This window comes from Fusarium sambucinum, chromosome III, assembly GCF_050947815.1.
Source record: "Fusarium sambucinum isolate potato_lamoka chromosome III, whole genome shotgun sequence".
Lineage (NCBI taxonomy): Eukaryota > Fungi > Ascomycota > Sordariomycetes > Hypocreales > Nectriaceae > Fusarium > Fusarium sambucinum.
The window spans coordinates 8,037,868-8,056,518 of record NC_139292.1 but is presented as its reverse complement, the minus strand read 5'-3'; the positions used below and the strand labels follow the sequence as shown (position 1 = coordinate 8,056,518).

General features: G+C 46.3%; 9 protein-coding genes across 9 annotated transcripts; 3 read left to right on the top strand and 6 right to left on the bottom strand.

Annotated features, from left to right (window-relative positions):
- Positions 1-441: 441 nt before the first annotated feature.
- Positions 442-2,119, bottom strand: FSST1_012889 (CFEM domain-containing protein; the record flags this gene model as incomplete). The annotated part of the gene is made up of 8 exons (XM_083236156.1): positions 442-722; positions 781-848; positions 910-1,298; positions 1,352-1,419; positions 1,481-1,517; positions 1,590-1,771; positions 1,832-1,967; positions 2,024-2,119. 8 exons carry the CDS (start codon positions 2,117-2,119, stop codon positions 442-444), a joined length of 1,257 nt encoding a protein of 418 aa, XP_083082585.1.
- Positions 2,120-2,818: 699 nt separating this feature from the next.
- On the bottom strand, positions 2,819-4,450 carry FSST1_012888 (uncharacterized protein; the record flags this gene model as incomplete). The annotated part of the gene is made up of 2 exons (XM_083236155.1): positions 2,819-2,961; positions 3,418-4,450. 2 exons carry the CDS (start codon positions 4,448-4,450, stop codon positions 2,819-2,821), a joined length of 1,176 nt encoding a protein of 391 aa, XP_083082584.1.
- Positions 4,451-4,704: 254 nt separating this feature from the next.
- FSST1_012887 (uncharacterized protein) lies at positions 4,705-5,046 on the bottom strand (the record flags this gene model as incomplete). Its single annotated transcript, XM_083236153.1, has 1 exon — positions 4,705-5,046. The coding sequence occupies one exon, from the start codon at positions 5,044-5,046 to the stop codon at positions 4,705-4,707; it is 342 nt and encodes a 113-aa protein (XP_083082583.1).
- Positions 5,047-6,905: 1,859 nt separating this feature from the next.
- FSST1_012886 (uncharacterized protein) lies at positions 6,906-9,263 on the top strand (the record flags this gene model as incomplete). Its single annotated transcript, XM_083236152.1, has 1 exon — positions 6,906-9,263. The coding sequence occupies one exon, from the start codon at positions 6,906-6,908 to the stop codon at positions 9,261-9,263; it is 2,358 nt and encodes a 785-aa protein (XP_083082582.1).
- Positions 9,264-9,866: 603 nt separating this feature from the next.
- FSST1_012885 (uncharacterized protein) lies at positions 9,867-11,070 on the bottom strand (the record flags this gene model as incomplete). Its single annotated transcript, XM_083236151.1, has 2 exons — positions 9,867-10,473; positions 10,523-11,070. The coding sequence occupies 2 exons, from the start codon at positions 11,068-11,070 to the stop codon at positions 9,867-9,869; spliced, it is 1,155 nt and encodes a 384-aa protein (XP_083082581.1).
- Positions 11,071-11,530: 460 nt separating this feature from the next.
- FSST1_012884 (uncharacterized protein) lies at positions 11,531-13,094 on the bottom strand (the record flags this gene model as incomplete). The annotated part of the gene is made up of 4 exons (XM_083236150.1): positions 11,531-12,048; positions 12,099-12,283; positions 12,340-12,953; positions 13,008-13,094. The coding sequence occupies 4 exons, from the start codon at positions 13,092-13,094 to the stop codon at positions 11,531-11,533; spliced, it is 1,404 nt and encodes a 467-aa protein (XP_083082580.1).
- A 2,351-nt stretch (positions 13,095-15,445) lies between these two features.
- On the top strand, positions 15,446-16,228 carry FSST1_012883 (uncharacterized protein; the record flags this gene model as incomplete). Its single annotated transcript, XM_083236149.1, has 4 exons — positions 15,446-15,457; positions 15,511-15,921; positions 15,975-16,083; positions 16,137-16,228. 4 exons carry the CDS (start codon positions 15,446-15,448, stop codon positions 16,226-16,228), a joined length of 624 nt encoding a protein of 207 aa, XP_083082579.1.
- A 537-nt stretch (positions 16,229-16,765) lies between these two features.
- FSST1_012882 (uncharacterized protein) lies at positions 16,766-17,377 on the top strand (the record flags this gene model as incomplete). The annotated part of the gene is made up of 1 exon (XM_083236148.1): positions 16,766-17,377. The coding sequence occupies one exon, from the start codon at positions 16,766-16,768 to the stop codon at positions 17,375-17,377; it is 612 nt and encodes a 203-aa protein (XP_083082578.1).
- Positions 17,378-17,669: 292 nt separating this feature from the next.
- On the bottom strand, positions 17,670-18,490 carry FSST1_012881 (type 1 glutamine amidotransferase; the record flags this gene model as incomplete). Its single annotated transcript, XM_083236147.1, has 3 exons — positions 17,670-17,951; positions 18,004-18,066; positions 18,119-18,490. The coding sequence occupies 3 exons, from the start codon at positions 18,488-18,490 to the stop codon at positions 17,670-17,672; spliced, it is 717 nt and encodes a 238-aa protein (XP_083082577.1).
- Positions 18,491-18,651: the final 161 nt, after the last annotated feature.

Sequence of the window (18,651 nt, the reverse complement as noted above, 5' to 3'; positions counted from 1 at the left end):
TCGGACTCTGCCTGTACTGTGTTCACCTAGGCAGTTTGGATCAAGGCTGTACAGAGCCCACCCATAGATCCTAAAAATCAACTATTAAAGTTTCTACCGGGCAAATTCAGACATAGGTTCAAACAGTAGTGACTGGGACTCTTATCCTGCTTTCGTATTCCCGATCGCCACATACTTGGTTACTACTATATCAATTACTGTTGGGTAATGACATCCGATGACAGAAGAAGCCATGCACACTTAAAATCCCGAATTTTCTTCACTGCTGTTGTCGCATGTGTTGAGGTCATCGCCATAGAAGATTCACCTGGATCGTTGTACATGCTGAAGTGGCAAAGAAAGACAGCAGGAACACCCACCAGCCATGTAAAGGGCATTAAATCAGACTGGCTCTTGTATAAAGAAGGTCATGGAGTACCCAGTGCCTTTGAGTGCAATCTCTTATTTTTGCTGGCCGTCTATCTTTCGCTGTGCAGAAACACTAGAAGCTGTACCACCTGTTTCTTTTTCTGATCCAAGGGTGGTAGTCCCATTAGATACATACTCCAGCGATCGCATCATAAAGATACCGCTGTCCTGTTCTGGATCCATGTTACTGTTGCCCCTTCGTGATCTTATAAACGTGTGGGCTCTTCGCGTCAATTGCCGAATATTAGGCATGCAACCCACCACAACACCCATGCACAACTCGATGTAAGCCCACAAAACAGCTTTCACAGATTCTGATGATGATAGTCAGTCCCGGTCAGAAAAAGGAGATCCGTGCCGATAAGCATTTACCTTGAACGTCTCTCGCTATTTGGTACTTTGCCAGATAGTAGAACCGGGTTCCGCTCGTCCCTACGATACTGAAATTAGTCAGCTTTTGTCTACATGCGACTAATGAAGATGAACGGTGAAAATACTCACAAGATGCCACAGCTAAACATAGACATTACCCCAATTTTCTTGCGCAACTTGAGTCCCAAGTGGTACAGCTGTGTGAGAGGCAGTATGACCATCCAAATGTCCAATGCCAAGCTGATAATACTATGAGTCAAGTACAAGAGCTTGTCACTCAACACCACATGACCATTTGACTGTGAATTTGTAGCTCCTGACCAATTCAAAGAAATTGGATTCTTCTGAAGAAGAGTCAAGATGGAATACAAAACAGCTGTAAAGATATTGATAGATTGGGTAACCCAAACAGTTATTCGGAACTTGCGGTCTTGGAAAATACGAAGGTAGAAAGCCAAAATTGAAGCCTTCACGAGGCTGAGTACGATGGTGTATGCTACTTGTTGAAAGAAGAACATCTATAAAGGATGAGCAATGTGGTCAATCATGGGAGTAGACTATGATGACTTACCTTCAGACAAAACACAAGTTGCTCAATGCTGACTGTGCTTAGTTCACGACCAACTCCATTCGAAATCACTAAGGAACCATTAATCAGTACATCATCCAGTCCAAATTGGTGGTCTGGGTATAAATTTACTTAACTGGAAAAGAGCAACAAGAGGAATGGTAAGGAACTGTTGCCTCGGTTAACATTGTACTCCTTCTCAAAGGCCAAAAGGCACAACTCCAGGTCAAATGAAACGTACCATAGCAAGTGACATGAATGTGTCGTCGGCGCCCCATTCCCGCATGTTCAGACACTTGGATATCATCCTAAGAATGAAAGCTCCCATAGCAGCACCGAATGCGACCAGGCTCGAAGCACGCAATGCCAGGGTGCTGTCTTGTGTAGTTACATCACACTGTTTAGCCGCAGCGTCCAAAACCACTGTCATCAACAATTCCGAGTCAGCGCGTTGATCTTCTAAAGTCACCAGGAGTTCTCTACCTTGCGTCTCTGCAGCATTGCAATTTCGTTTCAGACAGGCACCCATTCCCCTGATGAATTCAGTGTTATAGCACAGCTGCTGCTGCGAACGGTTCGAAAACTGCGACATGGAAATGGTGTCGAGGAAGCATCTCTCCTGTGTTATATTATTAGTTGACTGCGTATTTACTTCCATGGGGAGAGACAGCTTACCCCACATGTTGGCAACGTCTCGATTTCCTGAGCGACTGCTTTGTGTAAGCCAAGGATTGCTACGATAAGAATCGTAGTGAATTTTGCAGTTCTCATGCTGTCAACATGTTCAGCGACAACCACGACAATGAGAAATCCAAGAAGGGCAGATTACCAGCGACACGGGAATAGCTTGGTTTTAATGAATTGAGTCACAGAGCCAGTATCTGGAATGGAACAATAGATTTCGTGGCGCTGGCTAGTAACCCCAAAACGGAACAATACAGATCCTCCAGAACCAGGAACTCGGTTTTCACGAATTAAAAACCTGGGAAATCACAAACTCGCTTATTTTTAGCTTGAATTCTGTATCGATCTGTGTCGATCGACCAACGGGCCTACTAGCGACAGGAACAGTCCAAGCAATCATGACTAGGCCCAACTATACCATTCCAGCACCTAACAAGTGGCTACAAGAGTTTGCATTGTTCTCACTGCTTTGGAGACAAACCGACAGAGCAGTTGGTCCCTTTTTGCTCATAAATCTGAGTCAAGACATCACTAATTTCACTAAATCCGACACTACAATGAACGGAACGGAATGGTGCTGTTTCAGCAATATAACGCGGTTTGGAGAACGTCTTGGCGAATCGCGTCACGGGTTCGACGATGGCTCGTCAATCAGTGGCAGGTCTTTGACTAACCTCATGAAATGGACTGGTTAGGTCTAACAAAATGCGAGCTAACAGTTGCATTCTACTACCGGCTCACTCCTACATACAGTATGCTAAACAAGAAATAAAGTATTTCCGTATATCACTGCTTAACAGATTGCCATTTAGTGGACAAACTTCCCACGATTGCTATCGAGGCCAAACCTGTGATGAAGTACCAAGTCTGACTGAGACTCTTATTAACAGCAAGAAGTACTGCCGTCGCGTCCGAAGCAGGCACACTTGCTACCATTTCGGTTAGTCCACTGTTGCTGATATTCCGTTGACTCAAGTTCGGTGCAAGACCTTCTAGGTTGGTTGAAAGTTGGTTTGTGAAGATTACTTGAGCGATGGGGACTGTTACAGCTGGACCAAAGGATTATGCGAATAGCATAATGGATAACCCAAGTGGGACGTCCTCGGCAGGTAACGCGGTCTGTACAGCTGTTTGAGGGCCAATGAAGCCTATTCCATAGGCCAATCCCGACAATGCTGTGTAAGAAACAAGTCGCTCCAAGCTTGTGTCGATTTCGAACGTGGTAATGAGGCCGATCGCTATCGGCATGATTACTGAGGCCAGTATCATGAATGGTGTGTAGTATCCAAATATGCTCGTGCCAGCTCCATGGATTAGTGATCCTATAGTTGCTGCAATGATAATGGGAAGTATCATATAGCCACTCTTCACGGGTGTATACCCACGCACAAGTTGATAGTAGGTAGGAAGGTAGTACTCAAGTACTACACCGGTGCTATTGATGCAGAACATGAAGATGAAGCCAGCTATCACGCTGCGATGCTTCATCAAGCGAGGAGGGAGGGCAGCTGTCTCGCCTTTACGGGTCTGATTCAGGATGAACGCGATCGATAGAGCGGCGAATGTAGCGAGGGGTCCAATCACCTCACCGCTCGTCCATGAGTACTTCGTGCCAGTCCAGGAAAACGCGAGGAAGAGACTCGTGAGCGCCGGCAGAAGAAGCACGTTACTAATTAGATCGAGTTGGGCTACCTTTTCTTTGAGGGTCAGTCGAGCAACCTCAATGGGTTTCTGCATATCTGACAAACAGAGCATGGAGGCCACGAATGCGATCAATCCGATTGGTGCGTTGATATAAAAACACCATCGCCAACTCAACGTCTGGAGAGCACCCCCAAGAAGTGGCGCAGCAATTGTCGCGAGACCTTCAGCCGCGCCCATGATGCCCAAAAACATGGGTCTTTGACGTAAAGGCGTTGACTGTACCACGATGACGAAACATCCTGCAAACAAGCCTGCAGCACCAAGACCGGAAACAGCTCGACCCACGACAAGCATAGTAGACGTAGCAGCTGAACCAGACAGCATCGATCCTGCTATAGATATCGCGTTGGCGAGAAGGAACACGTTCTTCACAGAGAATAGTTTGTATGCTTTTCCAAATATGAATTGGAATGCACAGACGCAAAGTCTGAAGGCGGATGAGTACCACCCGACGTGGGCTACCGTGTGGAAATGATCTGTTATGCTCGGGACCGCAGTTGCTACAATGTTCATATCTATGCTACTTAAAATGAGAACGGCAGTTACCGAGAGCATGATGAACCATAGTTTGACGCCCTCTGGGTATTCGATTTCGGGACCGGTCATGTTTTGCGTGGGTTCTGATTCATCCCCATGATGACTAACGGGATCATGGTCCGCTGAGCGGGAGATTCGGTGTGTTGGAGGTATATCGAGGACATTGAGTTCTGTCATTCTAGTAGTGACTTGAGAATAGTAAGTCGGTGAAAGAAATAATGAGGGGTATCACGTCACTTCTTCGGCAATATGGTGATCAGCAGCAATGTCACGTGCGTCCCTCGATAGGCAAATTGACGTAGGGTTTGTATTTTCAAAGCTCGCCAAAGCACGTCAAAGATCGACGACAGCCTATCCCTGGACACATAACCTTCATATTATCATCTGACTGTACTTAAACAAGACCAGTCTCAAGGTTTACTCGCCAATCCTCATTCTTGAGTTAGATTTACTTCCACTCTACCCGCATCCAGCCAGATTCCCCATTCCTCAAGGTCTGCACCGGTGCCGACACCCCATGTGATGGAGTCCCAACCCTTCTGCGCGCTTGCTTGTGCTGTAACATGACATAGCTCGACGATCAGCTTGGTTGGTTTGTGCTCCAACATGATGGCGAATAGCTTATGGTCTGGCGTGTAGTGATTGTACTTGGGGACACGGTCTAGGTGGAAGAGCGTCTCGTAGAACTCTCCTATTTTGATTATATAGTGGCACAGTAGTTTGAGATGATTGATACCCGTGAAAGACATGGGTCTTGTGGCGTCGGGTGTCATCTTCTTAGGGGCTGATGATTAAGACATTGCGACAAAGCAATATTGCTAATGGATTCCAGATGATACAAATGTGACTTTTACGAGAGTGTTGCCAGTAATTTATAACATTCATTGTACCGTCGTATCCGAAATTTCGATTCTAACATGGTTCCTTTTTGTATGGTTGTTATTTCTTATCAAGCCACTGACGATGGTTATTGCCTCTTGTCCCGCCGTTCGAGATTTACTATTCACCCTGACACAGCCGGGTCAATGAAGTGTTTGAATGCATCTTACATGGTACTCAAATAGCACGAGAAGCCCCAGAGTTGTGCTTGAACTCAAGTAAAATACGGCACCTTCCATGTATTTGTTGTCGTCCAATGGTCATTTATATTGTTGCAAGAACCATCCTAGCAGTAAACCCTGGGTGGTTGCGTTATTCTTTTCGGGGACAGATGGAAATGGATTTTGAAACATTTCAGACAAATTAATTATGCGATATAGTCAAATATAAAACGGGATATCAAACAAAGTCCTAGTTAAAGAAAGCTCTCGACCTGTTACCCTAGACATCCACTTATCGTCAAAGATTGGCGTAGGTTAAAATCGAATTGATCTGGAACGGACATACGGACAATAACTCATCCCGACCCTCCGCTTAAAGTGGACACTATATATTACTAACCCAATCAAAAGAGATTCTGTCTCGTACATAGCGGGCCGTCACGAACTTCCCTGTTGCGGATAAGACTGGAGAGACGAGACGCGACCCGTTCCAACAGTCTGGACTCAATGAAATGCGGCTAACGTACCCATTGACAGAACCAAAGTTGAGCCATGGAGCATGTGTGGGTCATTTGCGAGGACATCAGGCAGCCTGTTTGAACTCAAGACAAGGAGTCTGTCTTGAAAAACGGTGGTCTATGCATGCATGTCAGCTTCAATTTCCCCAGCTAAATTCGCTAGAGGTTAAATGCTGCCATGACCGGATCCTGACCAGTGACAAGCCCTGTCATGTCAGACGGCAGAAAAAAAAGAAAAGATGCCAAGAACCCTTTTGGAATTACCTTCTCACTTTCTGAGGCGAATGCGAAAAAAGAAAAGTGTCAGGTGTGCAGTTCCCAAAGATGAGTTGGAGTGTCAGCTCTCGCCACAACTGCGCATTTGTAATTGCTGAACATCATGTATGTAGATCTTTTTCATAATACAGACGGAGGAGGGACGTTGGAGAGATATCCGAGATACGTATCGGATCAGGCTGTGCTAGCGTCTGTGACCGATTTTCATCAACTCTTGGCAGCCTGAAAGCCAAGATTATTGAGCCAGGATCATTAAGCAGTGTCCGCGTCCCGTCCATTCTAAATGTGCTCAAAGCCTCGTTTCAGGCCTTGTAAATTACCACGAGGAGCCATGAATACCATGGATTCCCTGTGTAGATTGTCCATAGCGTTGCACTCGGCCAGCCTGCACATCCGATCCCATGATGTTGGTTCTCCTTAGCAGCCTTAATAGACTTGGCAAGGAACACCAGGCAAAGTCTCGATCAGACGATACAGCGGAAAACCCGTCCTACACCTATCCTAAAACGGATTTGCACCTCAAAGAAGAGTAACATGGCGGAATCCTTCGAGATAATTAGTCGGCTAGGTTTCCTGAATTGGAACATTTCGCCGGCTGCTGAGGTACAAATGCCAGACATTGGGGGCTGAAAAGTCTTGGATATGCATGCAGCTTATTTTTTTTACCTTTTAGTTGCGTGACAGCAAAGCACGCCCTGCAGTATCGTACATAACGGGGAAAAAAGGAAGAAAAGTTCTTTGGTTCTCGCCACGGGCCATCTTGCATATAATTCTTCACGGCCGGCACCTCACGAAATTATGGGAGGATTCTCGAGAATCTTGGGCTCTTCTTCAGACGGACCTGCATATGCCACAGTACCTGTAGACAATAGCGCTGCAATGGAAGACAAGATCGTGGCAGAGCAACAGGATCAGGGACAGCATGCGTATGCGTATCCTCAGCAGTCCTACCCACAGCAACAGCAACAGCAGCAGCAGCAGCAGCAGCAGCAACAGCAGCATGTCGTGTCACCACAACCATCCATAGGCCACTTTCAACCTGCGCAAGCTGTCTCACCGGAAACCATCTCTCAGGCACGATTCTCTCAGGCGACATTCCCTCACAACACTTCGCCATGGCTTGACCCGCAAAGCCCGAATCTTCGAGACAGCCCCGGCTTCGATCGCGCCTTTGACAGCCATAGAGGACTCATGGGTCATGACCCCGCCAATGTGCCTCATGAGAAAGCACCCGATGTTCACGTTGTCAACCGACCAACCAATGCAGTCCAGCCCAAGGGACCGCTTTTGTACAGGGCGATGAAGAGCAAGTGGTCTATGATTGGTTGCTTGGTCATTGGAGTTGCTGCCGCTATTGGACATCACTTCTTTTACAACCACCTCGACGGCCGCGAAGCTGTGAATCAACAATGGATGCTTCGAGCTGGCCAACTTATCTCCTTCATCGCCAACGCTAACTTTATCCTCGCGGCAGTCATGGCTCACCAACAAGTAGCATGGCGAGCCGTAGGTCAGAAGGGATTCTCAATCCATGCCGTCGACTCTTTGTTCGGTGCCACTCATAACCTCGTTGAGCTTTTCAACCGCGAGGCTTGGGCCAAGTCATGGTTTGTCATGTTTCTCGCTCTTTACATGTGGTTCAGTCCTGTCGTTGTCATTCTCACCTCAGCTACGTTATACGTTGTTCCTGGTGAAAGCGTTCAAGACACCCTTTGTCCTTCCATCCGCACTCTCAATTTTAGCAACGAAGCGAAAGAGAGCTTCCAGACCCCTAAGAAAGCCGAGGGCGAGATTATGAACGGCCGCTCTCTCTCTGGATACAACTGGACGGCCACTGGTGGTAACCTAGCTGATGACGCCAAGACCAACGACAACGTTTTCGAATACTACAACGTTCCTTCATCTTCGTTAGACCGTATCGCTGCCGGTGTCTTCTCAAGTAGTCAGACAACTTACAAGGCCAACATCTCGAAGGAGATCTGTGGAGACGGGTGGGATTGCTCGACGACCATCCATTTCGTCGCTCCTGGGTACAAGTGTGAGGAGCTTGCCCGTGGTGTCGGTTCCAAGATGAAGCAGTTTGGAAATGCCGAGGCACCTTTCGATCTCAGCGACCTTGTCCCTGCTGGTAACTACACCTACCTCGCTAATACCGACCTCGGAGAGTACATGCGACCGCAGATAGACAACGTCACTATCGGCGGTATCCCTTCTGAAGAAGATGGCCCCAACTTCCCCAAGAACCTAGGCGTCTTTAGGACCGAGCCTAGCATCTGGATCGGGTACGCTGAAGTCCAGGACCACACCAAGGAGCATGCAAAGGAGCAGGACGCTGATGGGTGGTACGATGATTACACCCCCGTTATCTTCGCTTGTGATCATTGGGAGGTGAATTACACTGTGACGTTCAATTACACCGCAGGATTCCAGAAGTACGACATCACCGAACGGGAGTACAAGAAAAAGATCATCGACACGGAGTGGAGCAGCTGGACTAACGAGTCTACCGATGGAACAGCCGATGGAAACGCTGCTGTACCAGAGAAGAACTATGTCAGCCCTCGCCAGGACTACGCAAGATATCGTCGCATTGCTGCGTTCCACAGTCTGGGACTACGACTTCGGGAGATGCTCTTTGGCAACGTCAAGGTCCAAGGTGTCGTGCTAGCAGACGGTGCCATCACTACAACAAACCTCCTCGACCGACATGAGAGTCTTCCAATTCACGACTTCCAGCGAGAAGTGAGCCGTACTTACGAGGACCTCATCATCTCAATCCTCTCCGACCCCCAATTTCTCGCTGTCGCTTGGGCAGCGGACCCCTCCAAGCTATCTGGTACTGGCGTCGGCGGCGAAGAAACCAACTATGCATGCGAGCGACGTCGCAAGGCTAACTTCTTCGACTATGGATGGTCTATCCTTGTTGCTGTCTATGCTGTGTCTTTTGTCATTGCATCGATTGGTGTTTACTACGGCATCCAGGCAATGACTAGTGATGGTACAGATGCGCAACGTGTCATGACATTCTCTGCTATCGCTGGCGCGACTAAGAAGGTCACCGTGGATAATGCTGAGAGGAAGGCAACCAAGATTAGATGTTTCCCTACTGAGGAACGACCAGGAGAGTATGAGTTTAGGGCTGAATTAGAGGGATGAGAGGGTTTAGTCAATCCCTACAAGTGTTTCTTATTGTAGACTTGTTGTCATTAATTTTAATTTGTTAATTCACAATATCATGACTTTAATGAAGCATGTTCTTACTGTAGGATGGTGATGTCCGTGATGTCTATGGTTGGGAACGGTTTTCTATAAGTTAACTAGTGAGCTAAACAGAGAGAAACGCGACGTCAGTGGATTAAAAATACATTTGCACGGCTTGAGTGGTTGAGGAAGTCTGGCTAGAGTGAGGTATTTGCGAATTGACACAGCAATATGTTAGCGCAAGCATTGTTAGGTTTTGTCAAACTTATTATTGTTATATCACATGACCCATCCCCGAATAGCTCAGCTGGAAGAGCGTTCGACTGTAATTGTATACATGTCATCGAAAGGTCACTTGTTCGATCCAGGTTTCGGGGATCCGTTTTTTTACCAAATTTTCATTTTGTCTTACTGTAAATCAACTTATTTTTTCATTTGTTCATATAAAATCCAACAGTAATTAATTGTCTCGAAATGTGTAATAAATATCTAGGCGAGAATAAAACAACGACGTGAACAGACTTGTTATCATAGGAACTTTCTCGACCTTTTTTTTCTTCATCGCCGATGACTAGAAAACATTGCAGAAACAAGGCCTCTTCCTGGATGTACAAACGTCTTCCCAGTCCTCCAATGCAAGGGCATGCCAAGTTCAGCAAAGTGAGGCAACTTGACTATAAGCTCTTCCTTTCGAATGCCACCATGAACCGCCCTGTACTTTGGCCATCCGCGGGGGTGAACAGCAAACTGGGGTTCCATCTTGGAGAATGCATCCCAAGCCTCGGGTCTTTCTGGATTCAAGGGCACATCGACCGTGATTTTGGCAGCTAGCTTCTCACCAAAGACGCACGGATTGGCATTCTTCCCCTGTCCCTTGTTCATATAGAGGTGACTACGCGGAGTAGCGTCAAGCCACAGATATACAGAGTCGAGGTTATCTGCATGCTCGAGTGCTTCGCAACATTGACGCCAACGTAACATAGCTGCTGTTTCTGAAGACTTAGGTTTATCAAGACTTGGCAGGCGGAGGTGAACCGTAATTTGTAGGTGCCTTATGTTGTACAGGATAGGATTTGGACTGGAAACTGCTAATGAGTAGATAGTATCAATGTCGTGTGTGCAAAACGTGACATTCCTGTGGATAGAGGCACTCGCTTCGACATATCTACGATTTCGTTAATTGTTGGTCCGTTGGTTTTGTGACATGTACTTACAGTTGCCGGCATGTTAATAACAAGGGTAAAAATGGCCTCAGTTCGTTTCTCTCCCCTTGCAGCTTAGATCGATACAGCTCTTCGCATTTCCAGTGCACAGCCCATTTGGACTCAAGACGCCTCCACAGTTCTGAATCGTAAATTTCATTGTGTCTTGTCCTCTGGCATGTTGCTTGAAGCCTCTGGCATGTTGCTTGAAGCCTCTGGCGTGTTGCATGAAGCCTCTGGCATGTTGTTTGAAGTTCGTCTGGCGCAGTTACGTCAGTGATACACTTCAGTCCAACAACGCGGCCCCCTTCTAGTATAAGGTGCTGAGATAGTCCTGCGTCTCTCCAGAGTTCTTCGAAGATGAGTTCTTTAATCTCGGTGGGAAGTTGGACCAGAGCAGAAGTAAATTGTGGGTTGGCACGCTGAGCAATAGTTTCCTGCTCAGGTCGCGTCTGAGTACTGCCTGCGATTTGATCAACACTGGATACATCTTCAGTGACGTGTGACTTACCTGATCTGAGGCAAAGCGCAAGCTTCGAGCGAACGTCGAAGTGTCCCATTGTTAAGTTGGCATTAAATGAGAAAAGATTAATCGGTCACCGTAGGAAAGAATATTAAATGGATAGATGATAGTGTTAGGGTACGATCTTGCTTGAAAAAGTCAAAGGGGTAGAATTGCATGGCCATGGCTCGAGACGGCGTAGGCTGTCACGGAGAAAATAGGCTGTGTAGCTGGACTAAGCCCCGATGCCTGTTTCACATGCAACCCGACGTAAGAACCAACAGGCCAATCAGAATGATTAACGGTTTCTGGACCTAGGAATACAGTGCGGAATTATCGGAATACAAACCGTGGACTTTTATTGTTGGTTAGGCAAGGAAGCATGGTTTATGCGGGCCCCTACAGTCTATTGAAGCTCGATCACGATTCTTCCAAGTTTGCCTATCACCATATTCTCTTTCCTATACAGGTTTAATTTAGTGACTGTTTAGACTACCTAGTCAACAGCAGCAATGATACTATCCCAAGTTCGACGTAGTACCAGAATCCTCAGCTCTAAACTCATACACCAAACACCCAGCCGTCCAGGAACCACCCGTTCCTCCGTTATTACAATCGTTCCAGGCATCGAAAAGCGTGGCTTCGCATATCTTAGAAGACCCATCGTCAAGCGGATCATTTGCCCACTGTTCCGTTGCACCGTTGTCAAGCTCACAACCATCCTTCCACCAGATATTATACTGGTATGGCGCGCCCCAGGCCCACCTCTGGAAAAAGATGAAACTGTCCGAGTCATCCTTCTTGACCGGCGAGTCGTCGGCGTTCCGACAGGCCCATGTGGTGTAGTCTTTGACCTGATGATCCCACACATCTTTGTGGTCGCCAAACTCGTCAGATGCGAAGCAGCTCGGGTCAGAATCCCATTCAAGAGACTTTTTATCTGTGTCTTCCGCTTCGCCGTCATCAATACTGTAAGTGAGAGTTCCGCAGTCAAGATCGAGTTGCCCCCAGTTGATGGTTTGGCCGTCTTCAACGCCTGTAACGATATCAGTGGATAGTCTTGAATTAAAGCCTTGTGGAACGTACATGATTTGAACTTTTCGAAAACGTCTTCGCAAACATAGCCTTCACAGGCATCTTTTTCGTTACATTCTAATTGGAATGTGAAGCTCCAACCGTTGTAGTCAGTAACGCCGAGCTCTGCGTCTGTCCATGTCTCATCAAAACTATCACGTAACAGTGGCTTGGTCTCGCAGAACTTATTTAGAGTGCTGTAATATATCAGTATGAGCAAGAGCAAAAAATCATCAGAATCTGAGCGTATTACCTCTTCCAATCCTCTTCATCCATATCAACTGAGTACTTGGACTCCTCTCCAGCATAACACTTGGCATCAATATCGACATCCTTGCCCAAAACGAATTCACTAAGTGCTTGTTGAATCCTAGGCCAATCACCAGCCAAAAAGAACGTGTCGCCGATGCCAAGGCTGGAAACATCGCATGGACAACTCTTCCATTCGTTGGTACAAATGGCGCCCTTTCCGCCTTGGCAACGTTCCCCCATGCAAGCAAGAGGGAAAACAGGGCAGCTGAGGCTGGGATTCTTGGGAAGTTCAATCTTCTTCGCATCAGTTTTCAGCTTCCATTCTTGTGAGAACTCGTCGTTTAAACCCCAGAGGATAGCGATACCAGCTATGACAGCTGCACCTACACCCCCCGTGACGACGGCAGAGCCGACTTCCACGCTGGCGATGAGGCCGGCGAGTAGCTCAGAAGCAGCTGTCATCACACCTTCAGATGCTCCGATGGCGATTAGGCCTCCAGCGGCTGTACTGCCGACTTCTATCCCAGTGAGGTCGCCTATATCACGAGCCAAGACTTCAGCAGCACGAAGAGGTACAGCTCTCTTGACGAGAAGAGTGAGAAACTTCCCAGGACGCTGCATGAGACAATCTTGGTCACCTGCATCGCATTTTGGCACAAGGTCGTCTACTTCGTGTAGCTCGTCCTTCATGCGCTTGCTCAGTGTAATCTCAACCTGACCATCTTCATGACGAGCGACAAGAAAGCCACGGGCCATGGCTGTCTCTATGGGCTCTTCCTCTTCTATGGTAGTAGTGTAAGTAACTAAACCAAAGTCGGTCGCAGTACCAATCCACTTTATCGTGTTAGTAAGTCTACAGTCGAGTAAAGAAACTAGAACAAAAAGGCACTTACATCGGTACTTGTCTTTCCATCCTGGACAAGTTCGGTGAGATACTCTGTATCAACACCAATGGAAGCCGTACTATGGATAAATAAGTTATAAGGACATTAGTTGTCAAGAAAAGAGACTTACTAGTCTTTCGTCTGAGGTATGTCAACTGGGTTAATACCAATCTGACCACTCGCCGTTGGAATAATAGCGTTGACAGCGAAGTCTGGACCACTACTTTGGGTAACTGTAGGCTTCGGTTGTTCCAGAGGCTTCGCATGGCACTGCGAAAAGCTCAAAAGTAGAACGAATAAAGGGAGGATCTCCATGACAGGTAAATTAAGTGATGAGAGTGAGCCTGGGTTGGATAACAGCGTTTTATGAAAGTGGTCTATTCAGGTTTATAACAAATACTATCATTTTGCTCCAGAGTGAATTGAGGCACTTAACAGTCGGGAAAACTACCAGCCAACAAGAGATTAAACTAAACAAGGATGATGCTATACTGTATAGTGTTGTACATGTACATGATGACACTACTCGGCACTGCCTTGCAAGGGATTGATTAAGTGCAACCACACTGCCATCCTTGTAGTTGATCAGATCATAAAGACTCCACTATTGAAAGTTGTGGGTGGTTTGATGATTCAGTAAATGTAGGAGCGACTGCTTTGGTGAAATCAAGATCGTTGATGTGTTCGAGCTGACGGTTAATACAACTGCGCATTATAGTATTATCCCGGTAGAGCATTTGGTTTTATTCTTACTATCTTCGCTAGATTTAGTAAGTCGTCTGGTTAATACTACAAATTATTTATTGTCGGAATGCCTTGTGCATGATAACACGAGGTTCGGTTGACCCTGCGCCAACATGCATCATTAAACCTGCAAAATAAGCATTATGAAACGACTGATCTGCACGGTCCGGGGTGTTTCGCGGGCGCTAATTAAATCTCCATTCGGTGTATATACAAGGGTAACAGTCGTTATGATCTGAGCACAGTTGGGGGCGAAGGGCTGAAAAAGATAAATCGATGTGTACTGTGCGGGTTAAAATAAATACCGCATGTTTCATATTTATTGAGATTAGTTAAAAACGCCTCGCAAAGCCTCTATCTCGCCTCATTGCTTCCAGGTACCCGCCACTAGATTTACTGCAATATGAGGCACAGCCCGGAACCTATTCTTGAAGATACCGAATAGCCAATCTAACTCAGATGCACTATTAAACCAACATGCAGAATCCCAACGCTACCCAAATAGCTATTATTACAACCGGCAAAGAACCGACAGTGATCCGGACCAATAACTCGCGCATAGTTGGATTCAGCAAGGCCATGTTTAGATCCACATGCTATGTGCATGTGTGTTGGCAGTTGATCATGGCTTGATATGATCATGGATGGGACTGTGCAGAAGAAATCAGTTATTATCAGGTCATGGCAGGATTAGACAGTAGCTAACGGTGTTGCATCGCCATGTCACTTCAATCTTTTTGACTAGCCGAGATAAAATTGGCACAGTTCTGCAAGTGCTCGGCGTTTTCCAAATACAGTTTATGGATACTGTTGGCTCAGTTGATGCCGGGTACAGGGAACATCATCCAAGGCTCAGCAGAGTCTTCAGAACCCTTTAATATCTTTTTCCGTCTAGGCTTCGGTATGAAATACAGTGCCTTAGGCTGACACTGCAGACCGGTCGGTTCCTTACGCATAGGAAATCTCATCTATTTGTTATATACCTTGAGAGTCCTTTTCTTCCTGGCCAAACCAAAAACTCTTATGGTATCGGTAGACACCCTTCGTTTTACAATGTCTTTACGGTATTTCGTTGTTTTATTGTGCCTGGCACTGCAATCGTTTGCCACAGAGGAGAACTTTCGTTACAGGGCTGACCCAAAAAGCTGTGGTAAATCAAGGGACCCCATATCATGTGCCTCAGTGTGCTCACCATGTTCTAGGTAATGATGGCGTTGAATTGATCAATGGGTGGATGGACCAGGTACTCAGCTGGGCTCGGATGGCTGCAGAGGCAGTAGCCGATGATATACCAAACGAGCGCATCCGAAGACAGTACCTGCGCATGTTCGGACGCGACACGGCACATCTTGTACGAGGCAAGTATTTGAACGGTTTTGTAAGACTTTAGTTAACCATGTGCGTATAGAAAATTACTTGAAACTAGCTCGTTTTTCGCGCTACGATAGTTCGTATGAGGATTGGCAAAATGACAGAAATATGTACGATGTGGTATGTTGTCCACAAGATATCTATAATCCACTGTAACTGACAATTATCGAAAGGAAATCCAGTGCAATGCGAAGCGCATCATACCGAACAACGGCTACTACCCAGAAGACCTAGATATACCCTACCGAGACCCCGTTCAAAATGTGGCAATTTATAAAGACGACCCCATTTTAGGTCTCAAGTACGGATTGAGCCTATCCTACGCCATAACGAAAGTGCAAATAACTCGTCCTATGCCAAACGAGAAATGGGATCCCAAAGCACCAGAGATTATAACCTTTAACCCACTCCGCATGAAGCAGTACAAGCTTTTCAAGAGCGAGTTCAATGAGGAACTTATTAAGAAGGCCATGCACCCGCGTATCAAGGGAACTATCAAGATACACGCCCCAGAATTCATTGCCAGTCGAGAATGGACGCCCGTCGATCTCCTAGATACGCCAGCTATGACACTGTTTCACGAGGTAGGCAGAAGCAGAATAGAATTATGAGATTTTTAGGCTAATGAATGATGCAGATGACACATTTAGAATCCGTCGCAGGATCCTCCGATGGCCCAGGTGAGGATGAGGTCTACGGTTGGATCAAGGTTCTCGAGAATAAGTTTACTGGAGCCAGTACAGCTGGTAAGACTGACCACAAGGACACCTGGATGTCGGAATTAACTAACCTTTCACAGATAACCTTGCTTATTTTGCAATTTTGGTTGATTTAATTTTGAACTACGGTTACGATGTGGAGGAGAACGGTACAATCTTCAAGATTGAATAGATGATACCAGAGTTATTAGGAAACATTGTAGAGCTCGATTGTCTCGGTTCCGCACAAGTCGATTATCATTGATACGTAACGGTTCAAACTAGACACGTTGCGCCACTTGGAAGACATGAACGATAGTTTGACTGTTGCGAGTTTAACTTGTTCAATATATTGTTCTTGCTAAGTGATGGTCTCCGTTATAAAGGCCGAGAAGTCCTTGGATGAACGCACATTCGTCATGTAATACAACATCAAAAATGTTCCATGAACAAATGGTCATATATAAAATGAACAGTTCATTGTATAATGATGGTCGGTCCTTTGTTTACGGCGTCTTTGTTGTTCTACACATTACCAAAAGGAGTATTTACGAACAATGGATCTGTAGAATTGACAAATATCCTCAAGAATGTTATACTAAATAAATCCTATATAAATGAGCGATTGCCGTAATTTAGTATCACACACTCAACATTCTTCATCACCAAGAACGAACCAAACTAACATCATCAGAAAATCCAATTTCACAACATCCACCACATCGCAATCATGCCGGGTCATAGTGTCCGAATGTGCCACAAGCACAGTATCTGTCGCTGGATCCGACATCACGTTCCCAGACCACCAATGAGTGCCCAACACAGATACGAATGGGGGACACATAACGATCCACAAGATTGGATCATTGGTGTTCTTCCACTCATTTCATTCATGAATCTCATCTGGGAAGAGTCTTTCGAAGTCATTGACGAAATCACAACTGGCGACACTGAGCTTTCCGAGTTTGTTGAAATAGATCAATGGGCTGCTATCCATCGGTTTGCATATCTTGTCAAGTTTATTCACAGAAGGGATCCTATGCATGAGAGTCAAGCGTACAAAGCGCTTGCCGAATGTGATCCTGGCTTTAAGAAACTTGAGATGGCGAGTTTGATCTTCAAAGACATGGATGGCATCAAGGCACTACGTGAGTGGAATGACCTGGATTACCTTCACATCTGGATCCAGGCCAATGTTGTTCCACGGTTGAGCCTTGTGCCTACGGTAATCGCTGAAGAGGCTGCTGATGTGTTTCTCAATACAAACTACCTCGATTGTTGGGAGTCACTTGTTTCTGAGCGCGAATCACTCAGTCTCATCAAGGCCATTCGTTATCGGTAGTTGACTCTTTCAAGAGACATGCGTTGCGGATGATGGAGTTAACAATTGTTGTTTCGCTCGCATGAACAGATTGCAGTTGCGCATACAGGGACGGGCATGAGAGGACACGGAGGGGTTCTTCCCTTATTGGAGTAGAACAGATGGTAACTTCACGCGCACACATTGACAGAAGGTAAATTATAGACTTGATTTGGGAGTTTCTTAAAAAGGTATGCAAAATATGTAAAAACTGCTACCACGTGAGATGGTTGATTTCTTGAGGATTTAGGTCTTCTTCGATACAGACTGACAACTAGTTGATCTCGGTAGAGGCCCATTGAATGATTCTCTCAAAGATTGTTTCGCCATCGTGGGGTGAGTCAATGGGTCTCAAATTGCTCTCCAGTCCTGCGCCTACTACAGCTGGATTGTCTGAAGCCACAAATAACCGAGAGAGTGAAGAGTCCATCTCTGGGTGTCCTTGAAAAGTGAGTACCTGGCCATTTTTCGACATGAGTACTTCATTGTTGAGAGCCAAAGGCAACAGGTCAGGTCCAATGTCAGTTACCACTATCTCGTGGTTTTTGTGGATGGTCTAACAATATTAGTCTTCAGTACCTGATGGCAAAGGTTGGCTAGAAACATACCAGCGATTTAGCATTAAAGAACGTCGTTCCTTCAGGCGTCAAGGTGATATCTTCAACGCCAACCTAGATGATCAATTAGTTGCGAGTCTTTGTATCCTCGGGATTGAGACATTACACAGTGACCCCTGTCAGATTTGCCTAGGGCGCCCCCTAGCGCTAGAGCAACCGCCTGTTGACCCCAGCAAATCCCCAAAACCTTGGGCTTTGATGGGCCCGTAGTGGCTAGTCTTAGGTACTCCAGCGTGTCGGTGACCCATTTGGGTCTCTCATCCTTCATGAGGTTGAAAGGCCCTCCTGTCAATATGATGAGGTCCTGATTGCCCGGGTCGGGGAGTGCATCACCCTGAATAGCAGCGTAGACATTAATTTCGGCATCTGGCTTGGACTGGCGAATAAGATAGGTAATTCTATCAATCATTGGCCTGCCACCAGTTTCTTCAAGTATGAAGTTTTGAAGGATGGCGACGTGAAAGGTGTGAGAAGTCATAATGGCGAAAGGATTGTTGCGTAGACATGAAAATATAGAAACACCATTCCAAGGGACCGAGCGCTATATTTAAGCAATTCCAGTGAGCTACCCACTGAATGTGGGCCTAAGCATTGGTGCTAATTGCCGACTAGAGCTACGTCCCTGTATTAAACCACCCC